A 20775-nucleotide genomic window follows, 5' to 3' on the forward strand; every position below is an offset into this window, starting at 1 on the left:
AACTGAGTGCCTTGTTTCACCACACCCATCTTCTCCTACCTCCTCACTCCCTCCCACTGCAATACATGATGGTTACAGTGAGTTAGGAGGTCAAAATGCTATAAGAAAAAAAATCCCAGGATGCCGGAGGAAAGAAGGAAGGAGGGAAGGAAGGAAGGAAAGGAGGAAAGAAGGGAGGGAGGGAGGGAAAGCCAAAACTTAATGAAGAAAAAAAAGAAAAGAAAGGAAGAAAGAGAGAAAAAGGGAGAGAAAGAAAGAAAGAGGGAGGAAGGGAGGGAGGAAGGGAGGGAGGGAGAAAAGAGAATAAAGAGAAAGAATAAAAGAAAGGGAGAGAGAGAAAAAGAGAAAGAAAAAAGAAAATAAGAAAGAAGAAGGGAGGGAGGGAGAGAGAGAAAGAGAAGAAAGAAGGAGGAGGGAAGGAAGGAAGAAAGGGAGGAAGGAAGGGAGGGAGGGAGGGAAGGGAAGGGAAGGAGACCTAGGAAGCAAGCAAGCAGGTAGAACTAATCTCACCCAGGAGTGGAAGTGAAGGTGGGGATGGTAGCGGAGACATCTTTGAGGAAGTTAACAACCAAGCTGAAGGATATGCAAGGGTTAGATAGGGATGGTAGGGGGAGGACCAGTGTATACAAAGCAGAGGGGATGTTTCAAGCAAACAGGACAACTTATGCAAAGGCTGCAGTTGAAGAGCTGCATGAAGGGAAATGAAACATGCAAGCTTCATCAATATCACCTGGCCTAGAAATGTGCTGGACAGCAATGAAGACAGAGTGTCCCAGTGGGCATCCCTGACAGCTACACACCTGTGCCCACACTTGCCCTTGGGATGTCCCACCACGCACAACAGCTAGCAGAATCGTGACCTCAGGGCTACCAGTTTCATTGGAGAACTCCAGCCCAAGAGTGGACATTAAAGTCCAAGCTAGAAAGTAGAGTGGAAATTGGGACTGTCTCAGTGCCAGGAAACCCAGGACAGTTGGCCACCCTAAAAAGGTTTACATAAGAAGCAAATTAAGAGTATTACCAAAGGTAACTAAACACAGAGAATAACACAACAGATACTTTCAATATATTTCTCTACCTGGCCTCAAGGATCCATACGTCAGTAAAATTTTCCCAACCATCTGGAAGAGCCCTCAATGTGCCTCAGCTCCCCAAAGTTCAGAACCAAGAAACACACTCCAGAGTGTTAAAAACCCCAAGCATGAGCAGACAAAACTGTCCACTGAGAGACTCGAGCCCCGTGGAGCCTTTACCACCAGGAATCTCTTTGCAAACTGTGCCTACACTTTTTTTATGTAGGCTAGAATTGGCCAAAGAAAAGGAAACATTTCCAAATAAGCCAGTCACAACATAATGCCTCAAATACCTTGTGATAGGGAATACATTCCATTACTGCTTCTACATCTGGTCCTTCAAGATTCAGCTTGGAGAGAATCAGCGAATTATTTTCCTGCCTGACATGGCCCTTCTTTGCTGGCCAGCAAATCAACTCACCTTTGTTTTGTGGCTGTCATTGTTTTATGCTGTAATAAGAGAAAAAAAAAATAAGATGTTCCGATCCAGTCCTCCACCTGCCATTACTCCCTATCCTTACAGCGAAACTGCAAGTCCAGTTTCCTGCACTTTCTCAAGATCACAAACACTAATAAAATCCTTTTGCTATGCCTAAGGAGGACAGACCACAACAGAACAGAAACCTGGCACTCATTTAAGAAAAACATACATTCAGTAGCAGAGATATTTAGTAGAAGGGGGTTGATGAGTGTGGTCAAAATAAAGAATTAGAGATGATCAGAGGTGACATTAAGGGTTCCCCTACTACGTGAGGTTGTATTTCTTGGCTGATATCTTCTTTAACAGAGCTCAGAAGACCATCTGAGTGTAAGACAGGGAAAAACACCAAGTTGTAGAGAACCAGATAGAGAGTTCCACTAGGCTAGTGGCCCAGGAGAATCATGCATAGGAGGGGAGGGATGACACTGATAGGAGAGGCCACATGGGTAGGAAACCTAGAGATGCTGGAGAGTGGCTGATCACCTGCGAGAAGCAGAGAGATAAGATAATTAGATGTCTCTTAGAGATAAAAAGGAATGCATGTAGTAGGAACATGCACAGGAGGATGTAAAAAAGAGGGATCTGAAATTAGAGAGAGGCTGAAGGATTTAATATTTCTAAGGCAGAGTAGTTTGAAGAATTATATGGTCCAGTTTGGACACTTGGAATGGGTGGCTGAAGTGGAAGGTTTGTGAAGGTCACTGAAGCCAGAAAGATCCAGAAATGACAGGGTTAGATTGAAGCTTGCAGAATGACAAATGTAATTGAAACAGTTTCTTGGAACAGGCAATTTTAAGGGCTATCAGTCACTGCCCTGAGCTCTCACTCCTGATCCCAGGGACATGAGGCTCAATAGAAATTGCCCCAAGTGTTAATTCTTGAACACTCCCCAGATCATGGCAGGACCTTGAAAGGAAAGAAGTCATGATCAGGTCATAAAGGTTTTGGTGAATGCTCTGATCAGAGATTTAGACAGATGACATGAGCCTCCAAAAAGGAGGAACACTGAGATGAGAGAAGAGGACTGGCCAGGAAGTAGCAGTAGGGACTCAAAGAAGGTCAACCCCCAACCTTAGCCATGTGGTACCTGGGATGTGAGGCATGAACAGCCTCCACTGGTGAAGCCTGCAAGGGAGGTAGTGAGCCTGGCCAAGGCCAGTTTTCAATTGCAGCAGAAAGTTAGAAGTCAGGACATGGAGTCCTGTTGACCATGAGGGGGCAATGGAAAGCACTGGGCAGGGGGAGTCAATAAACAAAGGATAAAACGGGAGGAAGAATAGAAAAGCAAGGCATAAGTTGGGTGCGGTGGCTCACGCCTGTAATCCCAGCACTTTGGGAGGCCGAGGCGGGTGGATCATGAGGTCAAGAGATAGAGACCATCCGGTCAACACGGTGAAACCCCGTCTCTACTAAAAATACAAAAAAAAAAAATTAGCTGGGCACGGTGGCACGTGCCTGTAATCCCAGCTACTCTGGAGGCTGAGGCAGGAGAATGGCCCAAATCCAGGAGGCGGAGGTTGCGGTGAGCCGAGATCACGCCATTGCACTCTAGCCTGGGTAACAAGAGCGAAACTCCGTCTCAAAAAAAAAAAAAAAAAAAGGCAAGGCATAAAGGGCTGCTGAAGAGGAGACGGTGGAGAGGAGAGCCTACTTGCTTGCTTTCACCCAGGGATTGTGAGTAACAGAATTGAGTTGCTCAAAACAACCTCGTCTCAAAGCACTTGAAGACTTTGAGGATCTGTGAGTACTGATCTGATCGCAAAGAAAAAGGATGATCTGGGAGCAGACAGCAAGGGCGCTGTCAGAACAGAACCTGTCTCTCAGCGTTCTTGAGTATAGTGAGGGATTTTTAAGGGAAGATGCATTTGGGTCTGTCTTGAACATCCCCATTCTATACCCATCACTTAACCCATAGGGTGAAAGTGATAAAAATCACCCAGTACCCCAAATATGAGTCCAGGAAGACAACACTGTAAGAGGAAAACGCATACCTCAAAAGCTGGATATTGAATCTCTACTCACAGACACAGTTCTTTTATGCTTGTATGATTTGTGAAAAGCTCAGTGATAATGAAATTCAGAATTCATGTGTGTCACAGTCAATCAGAACAGCATGTACAGTTGCATGTGCAGTATTCATGCATTTGCTACATGCATGATCTAGGAACAGAGTACAAGTTATTCCAATTAATTTGTTCTTGTCTTCTCTTAACAGACCACGAACTTGCTTTCCTGTTAGATCACTAAATCTTGGAATATTTAAGCGGCATAACTACATTTGACCAAGATTACTCACTAACAAAAGAATGAGCTATTCAAACTCAAATGGCTTGCTGCTTAAAAATATTATACACACAGGCCAGAAACAACACGGAAACTCTCCTATGTGGAGAACATATAAGTTGCTCATTTTGATCAGTGAAGAAGATGAAAATACTCAGTAGACCCAAGGGCTATGTCCATCTTCTTTTACCAGAAGTTTCAGAAGTCAGTATATACTTTCCAACTAAAAACGATTACATAAATAACCTGGAAATATCAAGTGATATTTCTGAGGGCTGCCAATAGTTTAACCACATTGAAACTCCTGGCCAAGATATTTGTAAAAGTTCAGAAGAAGTTAGTTTGAGAAAGATGTACTTGCAGCAAATAGATTTCTTCTCTTTAAAAGAATGCATAAAGCAATAGTTAAATGAGGAAAAGGAAAATTGTTTGTCATAATAGTGTAAGAAAAAAGGACATTTAAGAGAAGTTTAGAAATAAGACTACACAAAGACTTCATTATTAATATATTACTGTTATTACTAGTATTAAAAATTCATTCAAACATTTCTCTCATACTTTTCCTGCCCACAGATTAGATGTAAGAATGTCTTAACTGAGCTTAAGGGCAAAGAACGGGCACTTGGCTGTGCTACTGCCTGGCTGTGTGATCTTGGACAAGACCCTGTTCCTCTCTAGGGCTCAGATTCCTCACCTGAAAAGCCAGAATCCTATACTTTCTTTCAACTCTGACATGCTATTAATACAATTCCAGATGCTACCAAGGCCACACATCCAGCCCTCTGCCTCCCTGGGGATGGAAATTGTAAAGAAAATACAATCTAGAGAGGCGTTCTGAAACAAGAAATCATACAAACAGGCAGCCAATAACATCCCAGGAAGGAAAGAGAAGAGTCAACTATGACTCCACCTATGATGTCATTAAGGCCTTAGGACTTCACAAACATGAAATTGTACCAACACAGACTTTTACAAATATAAGCTTATTCATACCAGAATATAGGTGTGACTTTAAGAAAGTTACTGAAAGTCTTAAAAAGGATGCCTGTTGAAGGTGGTAGGGGAAGAGGGGGCTGGAGGACATACAAGAAGTTAGATTTTAAAGGTTAAAAATGAGTAGCAGAAAGCAGCAAGAGACAGTGGGAATTTGAAAACCAAGTGGTCACTGAAAGCAATGGTAGATTAGAGTACAGGCAAAAGCATTTTTAAGTCTGGAAAAAAAATCTCAAATCTGCTTAAATGTGATCAGGAAGAGAAACAGCAAATGCTAAATTAGTCAAGGGCAGAGGAGTGGGAAGTTTATAGAGGAGAAGGGATGGCATGTATAAATAGGTACAAAAGGACCTCTCCAACATGAGATCAAGGTGGCCCTCCTCTAAATGGCTTCAAGCTTGCATTAGTAGGATTATCCTTGGTTAATTTTAGAAAAATCAGAACCCACCACTTGTCCTACATATTTGAAATTCAAGTTACTAACCTTTTTCCTGCCTTTTGGTGCCTACTAGCCTAAAAGTGGCAAGATCGACATTATTTTAATACCCTATATTAATACTAACAGGTACACACACAAAGAGTTCATAAAGAATAGGAAAGTGTGCATGAGACCCTAATTTCTTTTTTTTTTCTTTTTTTTTTTGAGACAGAGTCTCGCTCTGTCGCCAGGTGCCAGGCTGGAGTGCAGTGGCGCGATCTCGGCTCACTGCAATCTCCACCTCCTGGGTTCAAGCAATTCTCCTGCCTCAGCCTCCCGAGTAGCTGGGACTACAGGCGTGCGCCACCATGACCAGCTAATTTTTGTATTTTTTTAGTAGAGACGGGGTTTCACCATGTTGGCCAGGATGGTCTTGATCTCTTGACCTCGTGATCCGGCTGCCTCGGCCTTTCAAAGTGCTGGGATTACAGGCGTGAGGCACCGCGCCTGGCCGAGGCCCTAATTTCTAAGTCACTTTAGACTACTGCTAGTGCTTAATGTCCTTTATCCTACGGTAGCTGCCAGTGAGGAGGAAGCACATTACAGCAAATCCACCAAGACTGATAGAACACACCTTCCACATTCTCCCATGCCTAACAAACACTAAAAATAAAGAGAAATAAAAGAATATTTATGCAAAACACAACTTTTCCTAACATTAAAAAATAAATGATCTCTAACTGAAAAACACTGAGCCTGTCACAGGCTTTTTAAATCACTGTTCATAATGAAGCTCCAAGCTTAAGTCTTCAGTGAGTTGAAGCAAAGTAAGAATGCAAAATGACTACACCATCCCTCTTTCCCAGAAAGAGACCTAGGCAGAGAATGACAGAGCAGATCTCCAAAAACTACCTAACTCAATGATGAAAAGAAACATGTGCAGAATTTGAGACTCCACACCCTAGAACTGACCAATATCCAGCTGTTTGCCTATGAACAGGTCCTCTGTGGGACAAAACTCCAAAACCACTATGAGGAATGGCCAAAGAATCTACCCCAGAGACAGGCTGGCTAGTAACTCCAAAACCACAGCCTTCTTAGCCAGTCATCCCAAACCAATACATTCTAGCTACTTCATATACCTGATGCAACCAAGTGCTAGAACACCTTCATTCTAAGAATGCGCTCATCCAATGGAAAGTCAGTGCCATTTCAATTTCAGCTAATATGTTTCACCCAAGTTTTGAAAAAATTGTGGTTTCTATTCAAAACTGGAAAGTAATAAATATGCTTATAGATGCTATCGTCATAGCTAATTCCAAATTCCTGAAGGAGATGAGAATGAGCTGATAAGGCATCCATTAATCTTAAATCATTCTCTGGGGTCTAAGATCCCCAAATTCTACTGACTATAAACAGTGGAATGAGGATTTTTAGGATAGGAGATAACTTTCTAGGTGGTTCTTCTTCTTAGAGAAGGTCCTGGAAATATCCCAGAGCAGGAGAGCCTAGGGTTTGGAATATAATAGCCTTAGCTTTTCAAATAACCATGGGTGCCCTTGAGTAAGTCATTTGCACATTTGGCATCTCTGTTTTCTTGACTTGTAGAATGAGGCATTTGGGCCAAAGTCTCTACCAGCTGTAAAACTGTACAATTCTCTAAGTAATAGTTTACCACATTGCTGGCAAGATGGCCTCAATTATCAGAATGATCCAATTAACACTGCAATATGGAATCTTATATTTGTAGTTTCAAAAAATAGACTATTTCAGAGTGGAAAGAGTTCAGATCGTGAAATCCAGTCACTTTGTAAAAGAAATAAAGAATCTGAAGTCCAAAATGTTAAATAGTTCTGTTAAATTATAAGCTGATTAGTGGTAGAAGCAAGACCAGGCTGCCTGACTAGTCCTGTTTGCACTAAACCACATTGTTATTCAGTTGGCTTCAGACCACTTTCTTCACTAGAAGCTGCCTTGGGCCTCCGTATGATCCACAGTGTGGCTTTTATGCGTCCCATTAAATGCAGCCTATATCACAGCTGTGCTTTACTGGCCTCAGGGTTATTAGTTTTCCAGGCATCCAACCCAGGAGACATTAGAAGAATGACCTGAAGGTCTTCATGAAATGTGCCCAAGATAAAATACTTTAAAAAGTCCTGTGAGGATCGTCAAAGACAGCAAATATCTACATACCATCCATTTGCATCCCATTTTATCAAATGAGTACTTTACAGGTAGGAAGATCCCAGTGAAACTGCATCTGACCCAACAGCACTAGAAGAAACTAGGCTGCAGCCTCAATTGCATAAGCACTTTGTCACTCTGGCTTCAGGCCACTGTGACAGCAGGACAGTACCCCTGGCATATATATGGAGATTCCACATGTAGGTACCCATGCCACCTGACACAGGTTCTGCCCTGGTGGCCACTCACACAGACCCTGTACCTATTTCTGGCTGTGGAATGCTGGTGGCTGCTGGCATATAACAAAGGCTACACTGAAAAACTGTCCCCACCACTTCCCCAGGTATGAAATCTTTGGAGAGACTGCTCTGAAAACCTTTTAGGAACAACCTGGGAATTTCTGTGCAAGAGCAATGCTGCATGCCACCCAGTATGCTGCAATTTGTTCCAACATGAGACAATTTGTTCCAAAGAGTACAACTGGCTGCTAGACATTAAACCCTATATTATGTTGGATCCAGCAACTGGGTTGAATCTCTCAGACATAATGATGTGTGAAAGAAGCCAGACACAAACGTGTACGTGCCGTATGATTCCATTTATACAGAATCAAAAATAAAATTAAAAGCAGGCAAAATGAATCCATAATACTGATAAAAGTCTGAATGGTGGTTACTTTTTGAATGGGGAATATTGATTGGAAAGGGGTACAAGAGCCTCCTAGGGTGCTGGAAATGCTCATTTTCTTGATCTAGGTAGCAACTACACAGGCCCTGTGCAGGGAGACATATGAATTATCTGCTTCAAGTCCTTACAACACCTACATAAGGTAGATGCCATTCAAATCTCCATTTCACAGATGGGAAAATTGAGACACAGAGAAGTAAAGTAACTTGTCCAAGTAAAACAGCAAATCAAATGGCAGAACTGGCAAATCATATTTGAACCCAAAGCAGTCTCTGACTCCAGAGACTTTCTTCTTAATTGATCTCAATGTTTTGTCATATGCTGCAGGATCAGGGGATTTTTTTTTTAAGTTTGATAGTATTTGATTGGTTTTATCTTTACCCCAGTGCCTGAGAAGCACCTTCCGCATTAAGAAAAAAGAGAATTGGCCAGGGGCAGTGGCTCACACCTGTAATCCCAACACTTTGGAAGGCTAAAGACAGCAGATCACTTGAGCCCAGGAGTTTGAGACCAACCTGGGCAACATGGCAAAACCCCATTTCTACAAAATGCAGACCAAAAAAAATATCTGAAGGTGGTGGTGCATGCCTAATATCTATAGACCCAGCTAGTTGGGGTGGCGGGGGTGGGGCTGAGGCAGGAGGATCACTTGAGTGTGTGTGTTGCGGGGGCACTGAAGCTGCAGTGAGCTGTGATCTGCCACTGCACTCTAGCCTGGGTGACAGAACAAGACCCCATCTCAAAAAATAAAAAAGAAAAGGAAAAGAAAAAGAAAAAGGAGGAAAGAGAATCAGGATTTGGGTGGTGGGTTCACAGTCTCTAGCTGATCAAATTCCTGAGGTTCATTCAAGAGATACACCTAGTTTAGTCCAAAAGCCTATTTTCTGTGTCCTTAGTAGAGGAAAGTGGGTGCTATTACTGGCTTGTTATAATCTCAAATTATTCCTTTCTCTTAAAAGAAATACACAGTGGGGGCAACACAGAGTGTTTTCTTATGCTAGTCACTGGGGCTTTCTGGAACACCATGTCCTAGGATAAAATTTCCACAGCATGCCACACACTTTTCAGATCTGCTTTAGACCTTTTGAAAAGACTAAAGGGGCTTGTTTCCCCCTTTTTCCAGCTTTTATATTGTTATTATATTAAATATAAAGTATCTGTGGAACCTGGAGAAGGCATTAACCACTCTTTAATTATAAAATGCATAGCTTGGTATTTTCCAGACACCCGCTTTTATCCTTTATGGCCCTCTCAATTAGTTCCTCTGAAGTTCTCATATGAAAACCTGTTGGATTATTGATTTCTGGATTAAAAGGAGCTATAAATTATAGACCCTCTCAAAATCCATCAGGGGAAGGGGGAAAGGCAAAAAGTGACTTAACGATGTTTTAGGCCCTATTAGCAACCAGGCCTGAATGTTTGGGCTCCACAAGGCAAATATAGCATTATTCCCCAGCCCACCCCTGCTCCCCGCAATAACTAATAATGCATTCTGTCACTTTTAAAGTAACTTGAAAAAATGATTGAATGTTGACATTTTCAGTAGGAAATTGGTCTCATCCCACTCCTGTCCCAACGACCAGTGTGGCTCTCTGCCCACAGGAGTCTGCTGGGTCACAGCCCTGTCCTTTACCCCAGCCCCAGCTCCAAAACTAAGCCCATCAAGGATAGGTCACTGAGCAGCAGCCTCGAGAATGGAGAGTGTGCAGTGTCTCCTCCTGAGCTGGGAGAGAGAGGACTGAGCAACAGACTCCTCTACCTGCCCTCTATGCTCTGATCTCCAACCCGCATCTGCCACCGATGTTCTGCAAGACTTTAATCCTTCTCCCAGCCAACCTCCAGCACTCCGCCTAGCTCCAGCCAGCCCCAGAACTGAGTCCCATTCCCTGTGGTCACATCTTGGATCTACCCATGTCGGCAGACTGAATTTCTCAGAGCTGTTCCTTTTCAGTACTGTCTTTTGCACCCTAACTAGGCTTTACCTAAATCAAACCAGAACGCACTGGCCTTTGGCTATACAATTGAGGATAGCACAGCTGGCCTCAGTCACTGGGCCATCTCCCTCCACTCTATCATGTGCCACGAGAAGGTGATCTTGCCCCAGCTCCTCACCTTGACTTGGGCCCTATAGGTACCAAGGTCTGCCAGATCCACCAAGGCCTCGCGTCGTGTTAAAGTCCACCTTGGTTTGCTCAACCGCCCCATAAATTCAGGTTCTACCATCTTTGCATTAGGCAAAGTTGAAACTCTCTGTTTCACCCAGTTGTGAATGATTTCAAAGACGAATAATCTTAAATGCTGTTATGGTATCAAGGTGAACTGAGGATGAAAGGGAACCACAACTTCCAGTGCCCAGCTTACACATCTCAGCCAAGCAAGGCCTTGTTAAGTTAGCCTTCTTTAAATGATTTAAACATACATGCACACACACATACACACACACTCACAGACACATATGCACACAGACATATACACTGTGTTCCTTTCTGAAAAGTAATCTTGGGGAAAAAAAGCATGTAACATTGGTGCTGGTGAAAGAAATGAAGTAAACGCTGAGGGCAAAGAAGTAACATGTAAGCAGAAAACAGAACTTTTGGAAAATTTCAGAATTGAATCATCACTGTGGTGATAGCTAAGATGAACAAATCCATTATATATTTCTGATGAAAATAAGAAAAAGTGATTCTCATGCAAATGCAGAGAAAGAACTGCACATTGTACAGGAAATTCTATGCAAACACGGGCAATCCAGATGTTCTGCGATCCTTCAAGGGTGTCAAGGGTCTGTTGTACTAGTATTGCCAAGAGGAAAATATAATTACTTTGAAGGTCTTTTAGAGACACTGTTTCCTGACCACTGGCAAACAGCAAAGCCAAAGGTAGATCCTTGTCCAATGTTCTTACCTGGTCGTCATAGCGGTAAGTGAGGAACTGCTCCCCTGTTGTGTCTTCCAGAAAACTTCCCTGAGGAGAGAGTGCAAACTCAGGAAGGAAATAGGCTCCGGGAGATTTCTCAGCTGTGGTCTGAAAAACAAGATTATTGGGTCACAAATAAGACTCCAGTAAGGACCCCCTGCCAAGTAAAGTCCAAGAAGGCCATTCCAGGAGAATCTACCACTAAAAGCTCTATGAAGAAACAAAAAGGGAAGTGCCTTCTCTTGGCAAAACACCAAGGTGAGGAACACCAGGTATCTGTGTCAGGGCACTGTTAGGCTGAGATATCACAGTGGCCCGAATCAAATGGGCAGCCATGGTATTTATTCCCCAACACCTGCCTCTCTCCCTTCCCCACTCCCTCTGCTCCCCATCTTCCAGCAATTCAGCCACAGAGTAGTTAATTTTGTTTAGTTGTTGCAAATCTATTGTTTTTAGGATTTTCTTTTCTTCTTCCTTCCTTCTTTTTTTTCTTCTTTTTTTGGCGAAGGAGTGGGGAACAAAAATTTTCTCCCATACCACAACAAAAATGTACTTCATTGTAGAAACTTTAGAACATATAAATGAGCACAGAAGAAAATAAAAATCACCCATAATCTTTTCAACCTGTAATAACCACTTTTAATTGTTTTGGCATATATCCTTTGAGACTTTTTCCTCATAATTCTTTGTTTAAAAATCCAAGCTTAAATAAACATGGATATTGTAGACTCTGTTTAGTTCACGGAAAGCTCATAGCCTGGTCCGTTTTCATGCTGCTGACAAAGACACACCCGAGACTGGGAAGAAAAAGAGGTTTAACTGGACTTACAGTTCCACATGGCTAGGGAGGCCTCAGAATCATGGCAGAAGGCAAAAGGTACTTCTTACATGACAGCGGCAAGAGAAAATGAGAGGGATGCAAAAGCGGAAACCCCTGATAAAACCGTCAGATCTCATGAGACTTATTCACTACCACAAGAACAGTACAGGAGAAACTGCCCCCATGATTCAAATTATCCCCCGCAGGGTCCCTCCCACAACATGTGGAAATTATGGGAGTATAATTCAAGATGAGATTTGAATGGGGACACAGCCAAACCGTATCATTCCTCCCCTGGCCCCTCCAAATCTCATGTTCTCACATTTCAAAACCAGTCATGCCTTCCCAACAGTCCCCCAGAGTCTTAACTCATTTCAGCATTAACCAAAAAGTCCACAGTCCAAAGTCTCATTTGAGACAAGGCATGTCCCTTCTGCCTATGAGCCTGTGAAATCAAAAGCAACATAGTTACTTCCTAGATACAACGGTATTAGGTAAATACAGCTGTTCCAAATGGGAGAAACTGACCAAAACAAAGGGGTTACAGGGCTCATGCAAGTCCAAAATCCAGTGGGGCAATCAAACTTTAAAGCTCCAAAAATGATCTCCTTTGACTCCAGGTCTCACATCCAGGTCACGCTAATGTAAGAGGTAATTTCCCATGGTCTTGGGCAGCTCCGCCCCTGTGACTTTGTAGGGTACAGCATCTCTCCTAGCTGCTTTCACAGGCAGGCATATAGTGTCTGTGACTCTTCCAGGAATATAGTCCAAGCTGTCAGTGGATCTACCATTCTGGGGTCTGGAGGATGGTGGCCCTCTTCTCACAGCTCCACTAGGCCATGCCCCAGTAGGGACTCTGTGTAAGGGTTCTGACCCCACATGTCCCTTCCACACTACCCTAACAAAGGTTCTCCATGAGGGCTCCACCCCTGCAGCAAACTTCTGCCTAGGCATCCAGGCATTTCTATACAACCTCTGAAATCTGGGCAGAGGTTCCCAAATCTCAACTCTTGACTTTTGTTGCAGGCTCAACACCTTTGGAAGGTGCCAAGACTTGGGGCTTCCACCCTCTGAGGCCACAGTTCGGGCTCTACATTGGCCCCTTTCAGCCACAGCTGGAGCAGCTGGGACATGGGGCACCAGGTTGCTAGGCTGCACACAGCACAGGGATCCTGCGCCCAGCCCACGAAACCACTTTCTCCTCCTGGGCCTCCAGGCCTGTGATGGGAGGGGCTGTCATGAAGGTCTCTGACAAGGCCTGGAGACATTTCCCCCATAGTTTTGGGGATTAACATTAGGTTCCTTGCAACTTATGCAAATTTCTGCAGCTGGCTTGAATTTCTCCCCAGAAAATGGATTTTTCTTTTCTATCACATAGTCAGGCTGCACATTTTCTGAATTTTTATGCTCTGTTTTCCTTTTAAAAACGAACGCCTTTAACAGCACCCAAGTCACCTCTTGAATGCTTTGTTGCTTAGAATTGTCTTCCACCAGGCATCCTAAATCTTCTCTCTCAAGTTTAAATTTCCACAGATCTCTAGGGCAGGGGAAAAATGCCACCAGTCTCTTTGCCAAAACATAACAAGAGTCACCTTTGCTCCAGTTCCCAAGTTCCTCATCTCCATCTGAGACCACCTCAGCCTGGACCTTTTTGTTCATATCATTATCAGCATTTTGGTCAAAGCCATTCAACAAGTCTCTAAGGAGTTCCAAACTCTCCCATAGTTTCCTGTCTTCTTCCGAGCCCTCCAAACTGTTCCAACCTCTGCCTGTTACCTAGTTCCAAAGTCCCTTCCATATTTTTGGATATCTTTTCATCAGCATCTCATATTACTGGTACCAATTTACTGTATTAGTCTGTTTCATCCTGCTGATAAAGACATACTCGAGACTGAGAAGAAAGAAAGGTTTAATTGGACTTGCAGTTCCACATGACTGGGGAGGCCCCAGAATCATGGTGGGAAGCGAAGGTACTTCTTACATGGCAGTGGCAAGAGAAAATGAAAGGGATACAAAAGTGGAAACTGCTGATAAAATCATCAGATCTTGTGAGACTTATTCACTACCATGAGAACAGTATGAGGGAAACCACTCCCATGATTCAAATTATGTCCCACCAGGTCTCTTCCACAGCTTGTGGGAATTATGGGAGTACAATTCAAGATGAGATTTGGGTGACGACACAGGCCCAAACCATATAACCTAGCATCTGAATCACTGGACATAAGTCACAATGGTTGGAGTCTGAGGGGGTCAGAAAGGACATCCTCTTTGGGGGAATATGCCTTTGATATGATGACCGGATGGACTTGCTACCATCACACTATCGTCCATCTTCTGGGAGAGCCTGTCCAAGGGAAGATTGAGGAGGTAGAGGCCTTACCAGGCTGCCTTGATTGCTTCAAGGAAGAAAGTAATATAGGAGACAGAATCTGTAGTGCTTAGCCCCATCCAGTCAAAAATACATGGATCAGTGACTATACCCCTGACTGTATACCTCACTCCCCCTGCTTTGGAAGAAATGAGTCAGAAATAAAATAAGAGGCCACAGATGTTACTCTAAGGAAACTGCTCTCTGCAAACAGGAGGAGCAGGGAATAAATGTATTCCTCTGACACCTCTGCTACTCCAATGGACTCATTCTCAAACTGCAGCAGGAACTATGGTTTATGCCAAAACATCCCACTGAATACTGTGTTTTAGAAAGGGAAATCAACATGTGATCATTCTGTCAAGGAACACAGAAGAGATAACTTCATTAGACTAGATAGTCTATATAGCACTAGACTGTTAAAATAATTTGAAGATTTTGTTATTAAATTTCATTTATGTGAGAGATTTGGCACCACTATTTTTAATTGCTGTTATTGGCTTTAGAGTTCAAAGAATCATCATTTTATTTTTTTACTTTAATTTTTTTTTTAGACAGAGTCTCACTCTGTTGCCAAGACTAGAGTTGAGTGATGTGATTTCAGTTCACTGCAATCTCCGCCTCCCAGGTTCAAGCAATTCTCCTGCCTCAACCTCCCTAGTAGTTGGGATTACAGGTGCCCACCACCATGCCTGGCTAATTTTTAGTAGAGATGGGGTTTCACCATGTTGGCCAGGCTGGTCTCGAACACCTGACCTCAGGTGATCTGCCCACCTCAGCCTCCCAAAGTGCTGGGATAACAGGCATGAGCCACTGTGCCTAGCCAGAATCATCATTTTAAATACCTAGAGAGAGCTTAGAAGTCATCTAGGTCAAACTCCTTGTTTCAAAAATGAGTAAACTATAGCTCTGCGAGTTAGGAGACTTACCAATCACCAAATCTGAGAGTAACTACTCCCGCCACCCACAAAGAAAGAGCAAGTGCAAAAGCCCTAAAGTAGAGAGGAGGTCAGTGAGTTTGAGGAACAGAGCCAGCTTACAGCCAGGGCTAGAACCTATTAGCAGCCATGTGCAAATACTTGGACAGATTCATTTACCAGAGTGGGAGCAGTCAAAGATCACCACCTTAAAACAGCTTCCTGCATACAGTGGACCTTCCAACGTGATGCTTATATTTAGTTGACCATGCATTCAATGCATTCAACACATATTTTTTGAGCACCGAATATATGCCTGGCACAGTTCTCAGAGCTACAGACACAATGAAGAACAACAAAGATCAGGTTCCTATTTTCATGGAGGTTACATCCTGGCCGGGGAGGTGGGGGGGTTGGGGAGATACATAGTAAAATAAGTAAACAATTACATAAATAAGAAAATTAACATTCTAAGTTCTAAAGGAAATGAACAAGATGATGAGAATAATATTGGGAGAGGACCGTTCAATTTTAGATAAGATGGTCAAAAAAGGCATCCCTGAGAAGGTAAGATTTCAGATAATACCTCAAACAGGAGGAGCCAGTTATGGAAAAACCTAAGGATAAGCATTACTGGCAAAAGAAGAACAAGTACAAAAGCTCCAAAGTGGAAAGGATGTCAGTGAGTTGGAAGAACCAGAGGAGGTCAGTGTGGCTGGATTCAGTGTGGACAAGTAAGAGTGGCATGAAATGGATAAAGGAAGGGAAAAGCCACCCAAGACATTCAAAGCCTTATGGCAAGGAGAGGGAGAACCATAGAAGAGTATTTAAACAACACTGACTGCTTTGTGGAGATTGGGCTAGAAGGAGGCAAAGTGGAATCATAAAGATTAGTTGGAAGGTTGTTGGTACTAATCCAGGTCAGAAAGGATGGTTCCTCGGACTGAGATGATGGCAATGGAGAAGGAGAGAGGTGCATGGATTCGAAGCAGAACCAACAAAAGCTTGCTGATGAGGGAGGAAAAGTGAGGAATCAAGGATGACTTCTGGGTTTTTGGCTTGAGCAACGGATGTAAAGGAGTTGCAAAGGATGGATATAGCCCTGAGGCAGAAACAGATTTGCTGGGGAGGGTACAGTCAATAGTTTTGTTTGAGTCATGTTAAGTTGGAGATGTCCATGAAACATCCATGTGAAGAGCTTGAGTTTGTCATTCAATATGCAAGTTCAGAGCTCAGAAAGGAAGTCTAAGGCTGGGGATAGGGATGTGGAAGTCATCACTTGCGTTTTCATAATGTATGTATGTATATTTACATATATTTACAGCCATTATACCAGAAAAGCCACTCCCTAGAGAAAGAGTTTGGCAGGCAAGAGGGCTTTGCCTGATACCCTCAATTCTAATATTTGAAATTAAGTAGAAGAGGAGGAGCAAGAAGACACAAAAAATGAACATCAATTAGAGTAGAATAAGGGGGAAAAAACATATATTAGGTTATGGGGAGATTTAGCATCAAAGAGAATAGTCGAGTGTCTTGAATGCTGCTAAGAAACTGAGGAAGATGAGGCCAGAGAAGTATCCATTGGATCTAGCAACAGGGAAGTCAATGTTGACTTTGACAAGGGTAGTTATGGTACAGTTTTTTAGGAAAATTGGGCCTTCCCTTAGGAGAAACGACTGAGTTCACACATGGCTTCAGAAGGCAAACATCATACCAAACATACATTTGACATTTCCATACAGATGGAAGTTGACTTCCTAAATGTCAGGAAGACTCAATGGCATGCGGCCCCTCACAGGATAGGGTGACCAAAGAGGTCAGGGCCCTTAAGTAGCAAAAGTCGGAGGGAAGGCAGGAGGAACAAGCCTGGATCAGGAAGTGTGCGATCTTCCCAGGGCACTGAGCCAGGCCTAGGAGAGAAGCTGCCAAAATGCATCATCTCCATCAGCCACTGTCCACAGCTGCTGAGTCACCAGGGACAAGGTCAGGAGGAATCCAGACAGCACCTCCAGGGACTATGAATATGAGACTTGGGGATACAGCTGTGTCTCCACATCTCCCTCCAGCTGAAGGATTTGCCTTGAGCAGCAGGAAGAGTATATGGGATGGCTATTCAAGAACAAGAGTCGAGTGTTCTGGGCCTTGATCTACATACTGTAAAGGGTCAAAAATAACTATGAAAGCTAGGAGAAAGTTCTGCTTGATTGTGATATTATGATATAAAAGGAATGTGTATTTGGCCTCTGACCAATGTTCTTCACATAGAGCGCCTAAAATCCTCCTAATTTCATGAGCAATAGGAGCAGGAGGAGAATCTTTTGTTCTACTAGTTGGTCTTTGACTGCAGTTCCTGACACAGAGCTCCTAAGGCTTTGTGATTTCCTGAGTGACAGGAGCATCTGACACAGTTCCTAAATTCCTTGGAATTTCCTGGGTGCTATGAGCATCTTTAGTTCTAATGAGGTGACTCTTGGTGGGCCCCTGGATAGCCTCGAGATGGGGGCTGGTTGCCAGGGGAAGCAATCATGTGATTAGAGGGTTGGAACTTTCAGTTCTCACCCGCAACCTCTGGCAAAGTTCTATGGAGAACCATAGAAGAGTATTTAAACAACTCTGCCTGCTTTGTGGAGAATGGGCTAGAAGGAGGCAAAGTGGAATCACAAAGACATAGAGACCATTAGCCACTGGCTGATTGCAATGGCCAATGAGGTGATCAACCATGCCTAGGTAATGATGCCTCCATGAAAACTCAGAAGGATTGGGTTCAGGGAGTTTCTGGGTTGGTGAACATATCTGTGTGCCTGGAGGGTGGCACACCCCAACTCCTGCACTTGGGGCCCTTCCAGACCTCACTCTACATATCTCTTCATCTGGCCACCCATCTGTACCCTTTATTGTATCCCTTTATAAACTGGGAAATATAAGTAAGGTGTTTCATTTAGCTCTCCAAGCTGCTCTGGCAAATTAGTCAAAGCCAAGGAAGAGCTCAATTTATAGCCTGTTTGTCAGAAGTATAAGTGATAACCTAAACTCAACCTAATGCTTGAGATTGGCATCTGAAGCGGGGGGCAGTCTTGTGGGATTGAGCCCTTAACCTGTGTGGTCTGATGCTATCTCCAGGTAGACAGTGTCAGAATTGGATTGAATTAGAAGACACCCAGTGGTGTCCAGTGAAGAATTGCTTGGTGTGTACAGAAATACCCCCACACAAGTGCTGTGTTGAGTGGAGAGTAGAGAGTAAGAAAAAACACTTTAGTTTTTTTGTTTTATGGTTTCTTTTTCCTATTTCTCAGATTGATGTAACGAGAAGAGAGGGAAGCGGAGAGAAGTGGGTACTCCTACAGTCAAGAGTAGAATCCAGTATGCCTCAAAAGTTAAGGAGTCACCAGTTAAAACAAATGCAATGTGATTTCCATTGCAATTAAACAAGCCAGTCTGAACACTTCTAACCTGGTGTGAGTCCGAACAGGTAAGACGCCCATCTCTCTCCAGAGCGCAAACACAGCCAAATACCACACCACAAATGTCTACAGAACCACGGTCAGTGAAGGGCCCTAGCCGTTCTCCCACATGCTGTTGCTAAGCCATGTCACTGCACTCTGGATTGAGAGCCCAACTGCACACCTTTCTGCCATTCACTTTCTCTTTAGATTTGGACTGTCAAGACTGCTTTTGATCTGGGCTCCATTTATCAGGATATGCGGTGCTCTCCTCTTGCTCCACGTCAGCCCAAATTTGTAGGGCATGCCCACAATCTGCATCCTTGTCCCTGCTACAAACACTGAACAGGAAGAGGGCTGAGGCCTGGGCCCTCTACCTATCCAGGCTGATGGCAAATTGACCGAATTATAGTTCCTCATTTCCCATGTTATCATGTTGGCCACTAGGGATTCAAGAAATACACTGTCAGATGCTTCAAATCTACATTGACATATAACACAAGAAGGTAAGATGCTAGATGGAAGAACTAGGATTCCAACAGGTTTTAACAGGTTGGGAAAAGGCTAAATGCCAAGAAGGCAAAGCCCTGACCCATTCTGCTAGACTCTTCTCATGACACCAGCGCTTAGTCAGACACCATACAAGGTCACTGTCAGAAACATTAATGCATAGGTAGGCCTATCTCTATTAACAGCAACCAAAGCAGGGTGCGGTGACTCGTGCCTGTAATCCCAGCACTTTGGGAAGCTGAGGCAGGAGGATCACTTGAGTCCAGGAGGTCAAGGCTGCACTGCAGTGAGCCATGATCACGTCACCACACTCCAGCCCGGGTGACAAACCAAGATCGGCAAGGAAGAGTTTAGTATTTGAATGGGAAGTTAGGACCACTCCTACAAGTGAAAGATCCCTTTAAATGTTAATATTCCATGAGTCAGGAAGTGTGCATCCCCGGCAAATCAGGCAGAAACCCCAGGCTCAAAGCCAGCCTCTGTCTGCAAGGAATATATTCACTGTATTCCTCTGGGGGCCTCAGGGGACTGTTCTCCCTGGTCTGGATGGCACATGGGACTTTATAGTTTGTATCTTCCAAGGCCCATGAGGGAAAGTCAAGTTAACCAGCGGTACTTAAACTCAGTGCACCAAACACATTTTTCTTCAAAAAACGATGATGTGCATTTGGTTCCTTGAACCTGAAACAAAAGTTAAAAAAGAAACCTTCTGGATCATTCTGGTTTTTCAAGTAGAATGCCGTCATTCTGAAACTTTTCAGTCTTAGGTGTCCAAAACCTTACTGATGAAATATAAAATACATTTACTTTGGCAGGATTTGAAGGGTAGGTTAAAAGAAAAGGAGTTTTCGTGGTTTTTTTCTGAGATAAAAAGAATTTCTAGGGATTTAAGATTATTTTTCTCTGTTTACCATCAATTAATTATATGTTTCTTCTAAGATTGTTCATTTGAAAGACCTAACATTTGAATAATGGCTGGATACACCTCAGCCAAAATGCCCTGTAGTTTTGAACTTCGGCTTCACCCTGGATCATATTTTCAAAAGAAATATGAGCCCTAAGCCCTTCTCCACCCCTCCTAAGGCAGTGAGGTGGGCAGGGCCTTCACTGCCTCCCTTACTCAGTATGAGGTGTTTACATGGACAGGCTCCTTCCCTGAGTTTAAATCTATCATAGGAAGACTCTCTTTAGCAAACTGTAATTTTCATAGCACCATTGCTCCTTCTTCCACTAAACATGCATTCTCTTTGGAATTTTCTCTCCTTCTCTCTCCTTCCCTCCCCTTCTCAAAGACCCCCCCACCACACATACACACACATACACACACACACACAGTGCACACATACCACACACACATAGACACATACCATACACTACATAAATACACCACAAACATACCATACACACATACCACATGCCACACACACAAATACACACTACACATACATACACACACCACATACCACACATACACCAAACACAAGATGTACTCACACACCACACACTACACACGTGATACATACACACACTATACACACACAATACACACTACATACATACATACACAATACCAAACATACCCCACACACACCATCCATATACATCACATACCACACACACATATACCACACACTACACATATACACACACATCACAAACATATCACGCACAAACATCACATA

At 43.4% G+C, this 20775-nt stretch overlaps 1 protein-coding gene across 7 annotated transcripts in view; it reads right to left on the reverse strand.

Annotated features, from left to right (window-relative positions):
* ADAMTSL3 (ADAMTS like 3) overlaps positions 1-20775 on the reverse strand; it is a 338323-nt gene that overhangs the window by 284216 nt on the left and 33332 nt on the right. For all 7 annotated transcript variants that reach the window (XM_064366147.1, XM_064366148.1, XM_064366144.1 and 4 more), the window contains exon 3: positions 11024-11143. In XM_064366147.1, coding sequence (XP_064222217.1) covers positions 11024-11143 — 120 coding nt within the window. The remainder of the gene's footprint in view (positions 1-11023; positions 11144-20775) is intronic.

The sequence above is a fragment of the Aotus nancymaae genome, unplaced genomic scaffold (assembly GCF_030222135.1).
Source record: "Aotus nancymaae isolate 86718 unplaced genomic scaffold, 86718_ANA_hifiasm-v0.15.2.pri h1tg000064l_0, whole genome shotgun sequence".
NCBI classification, from domain to species: domain Eukaryota; kingdom Metazoa; phylum Chordata; class Mammalia; order Primates; family Aotidae; genus Aotus; species Aotus nancymaae.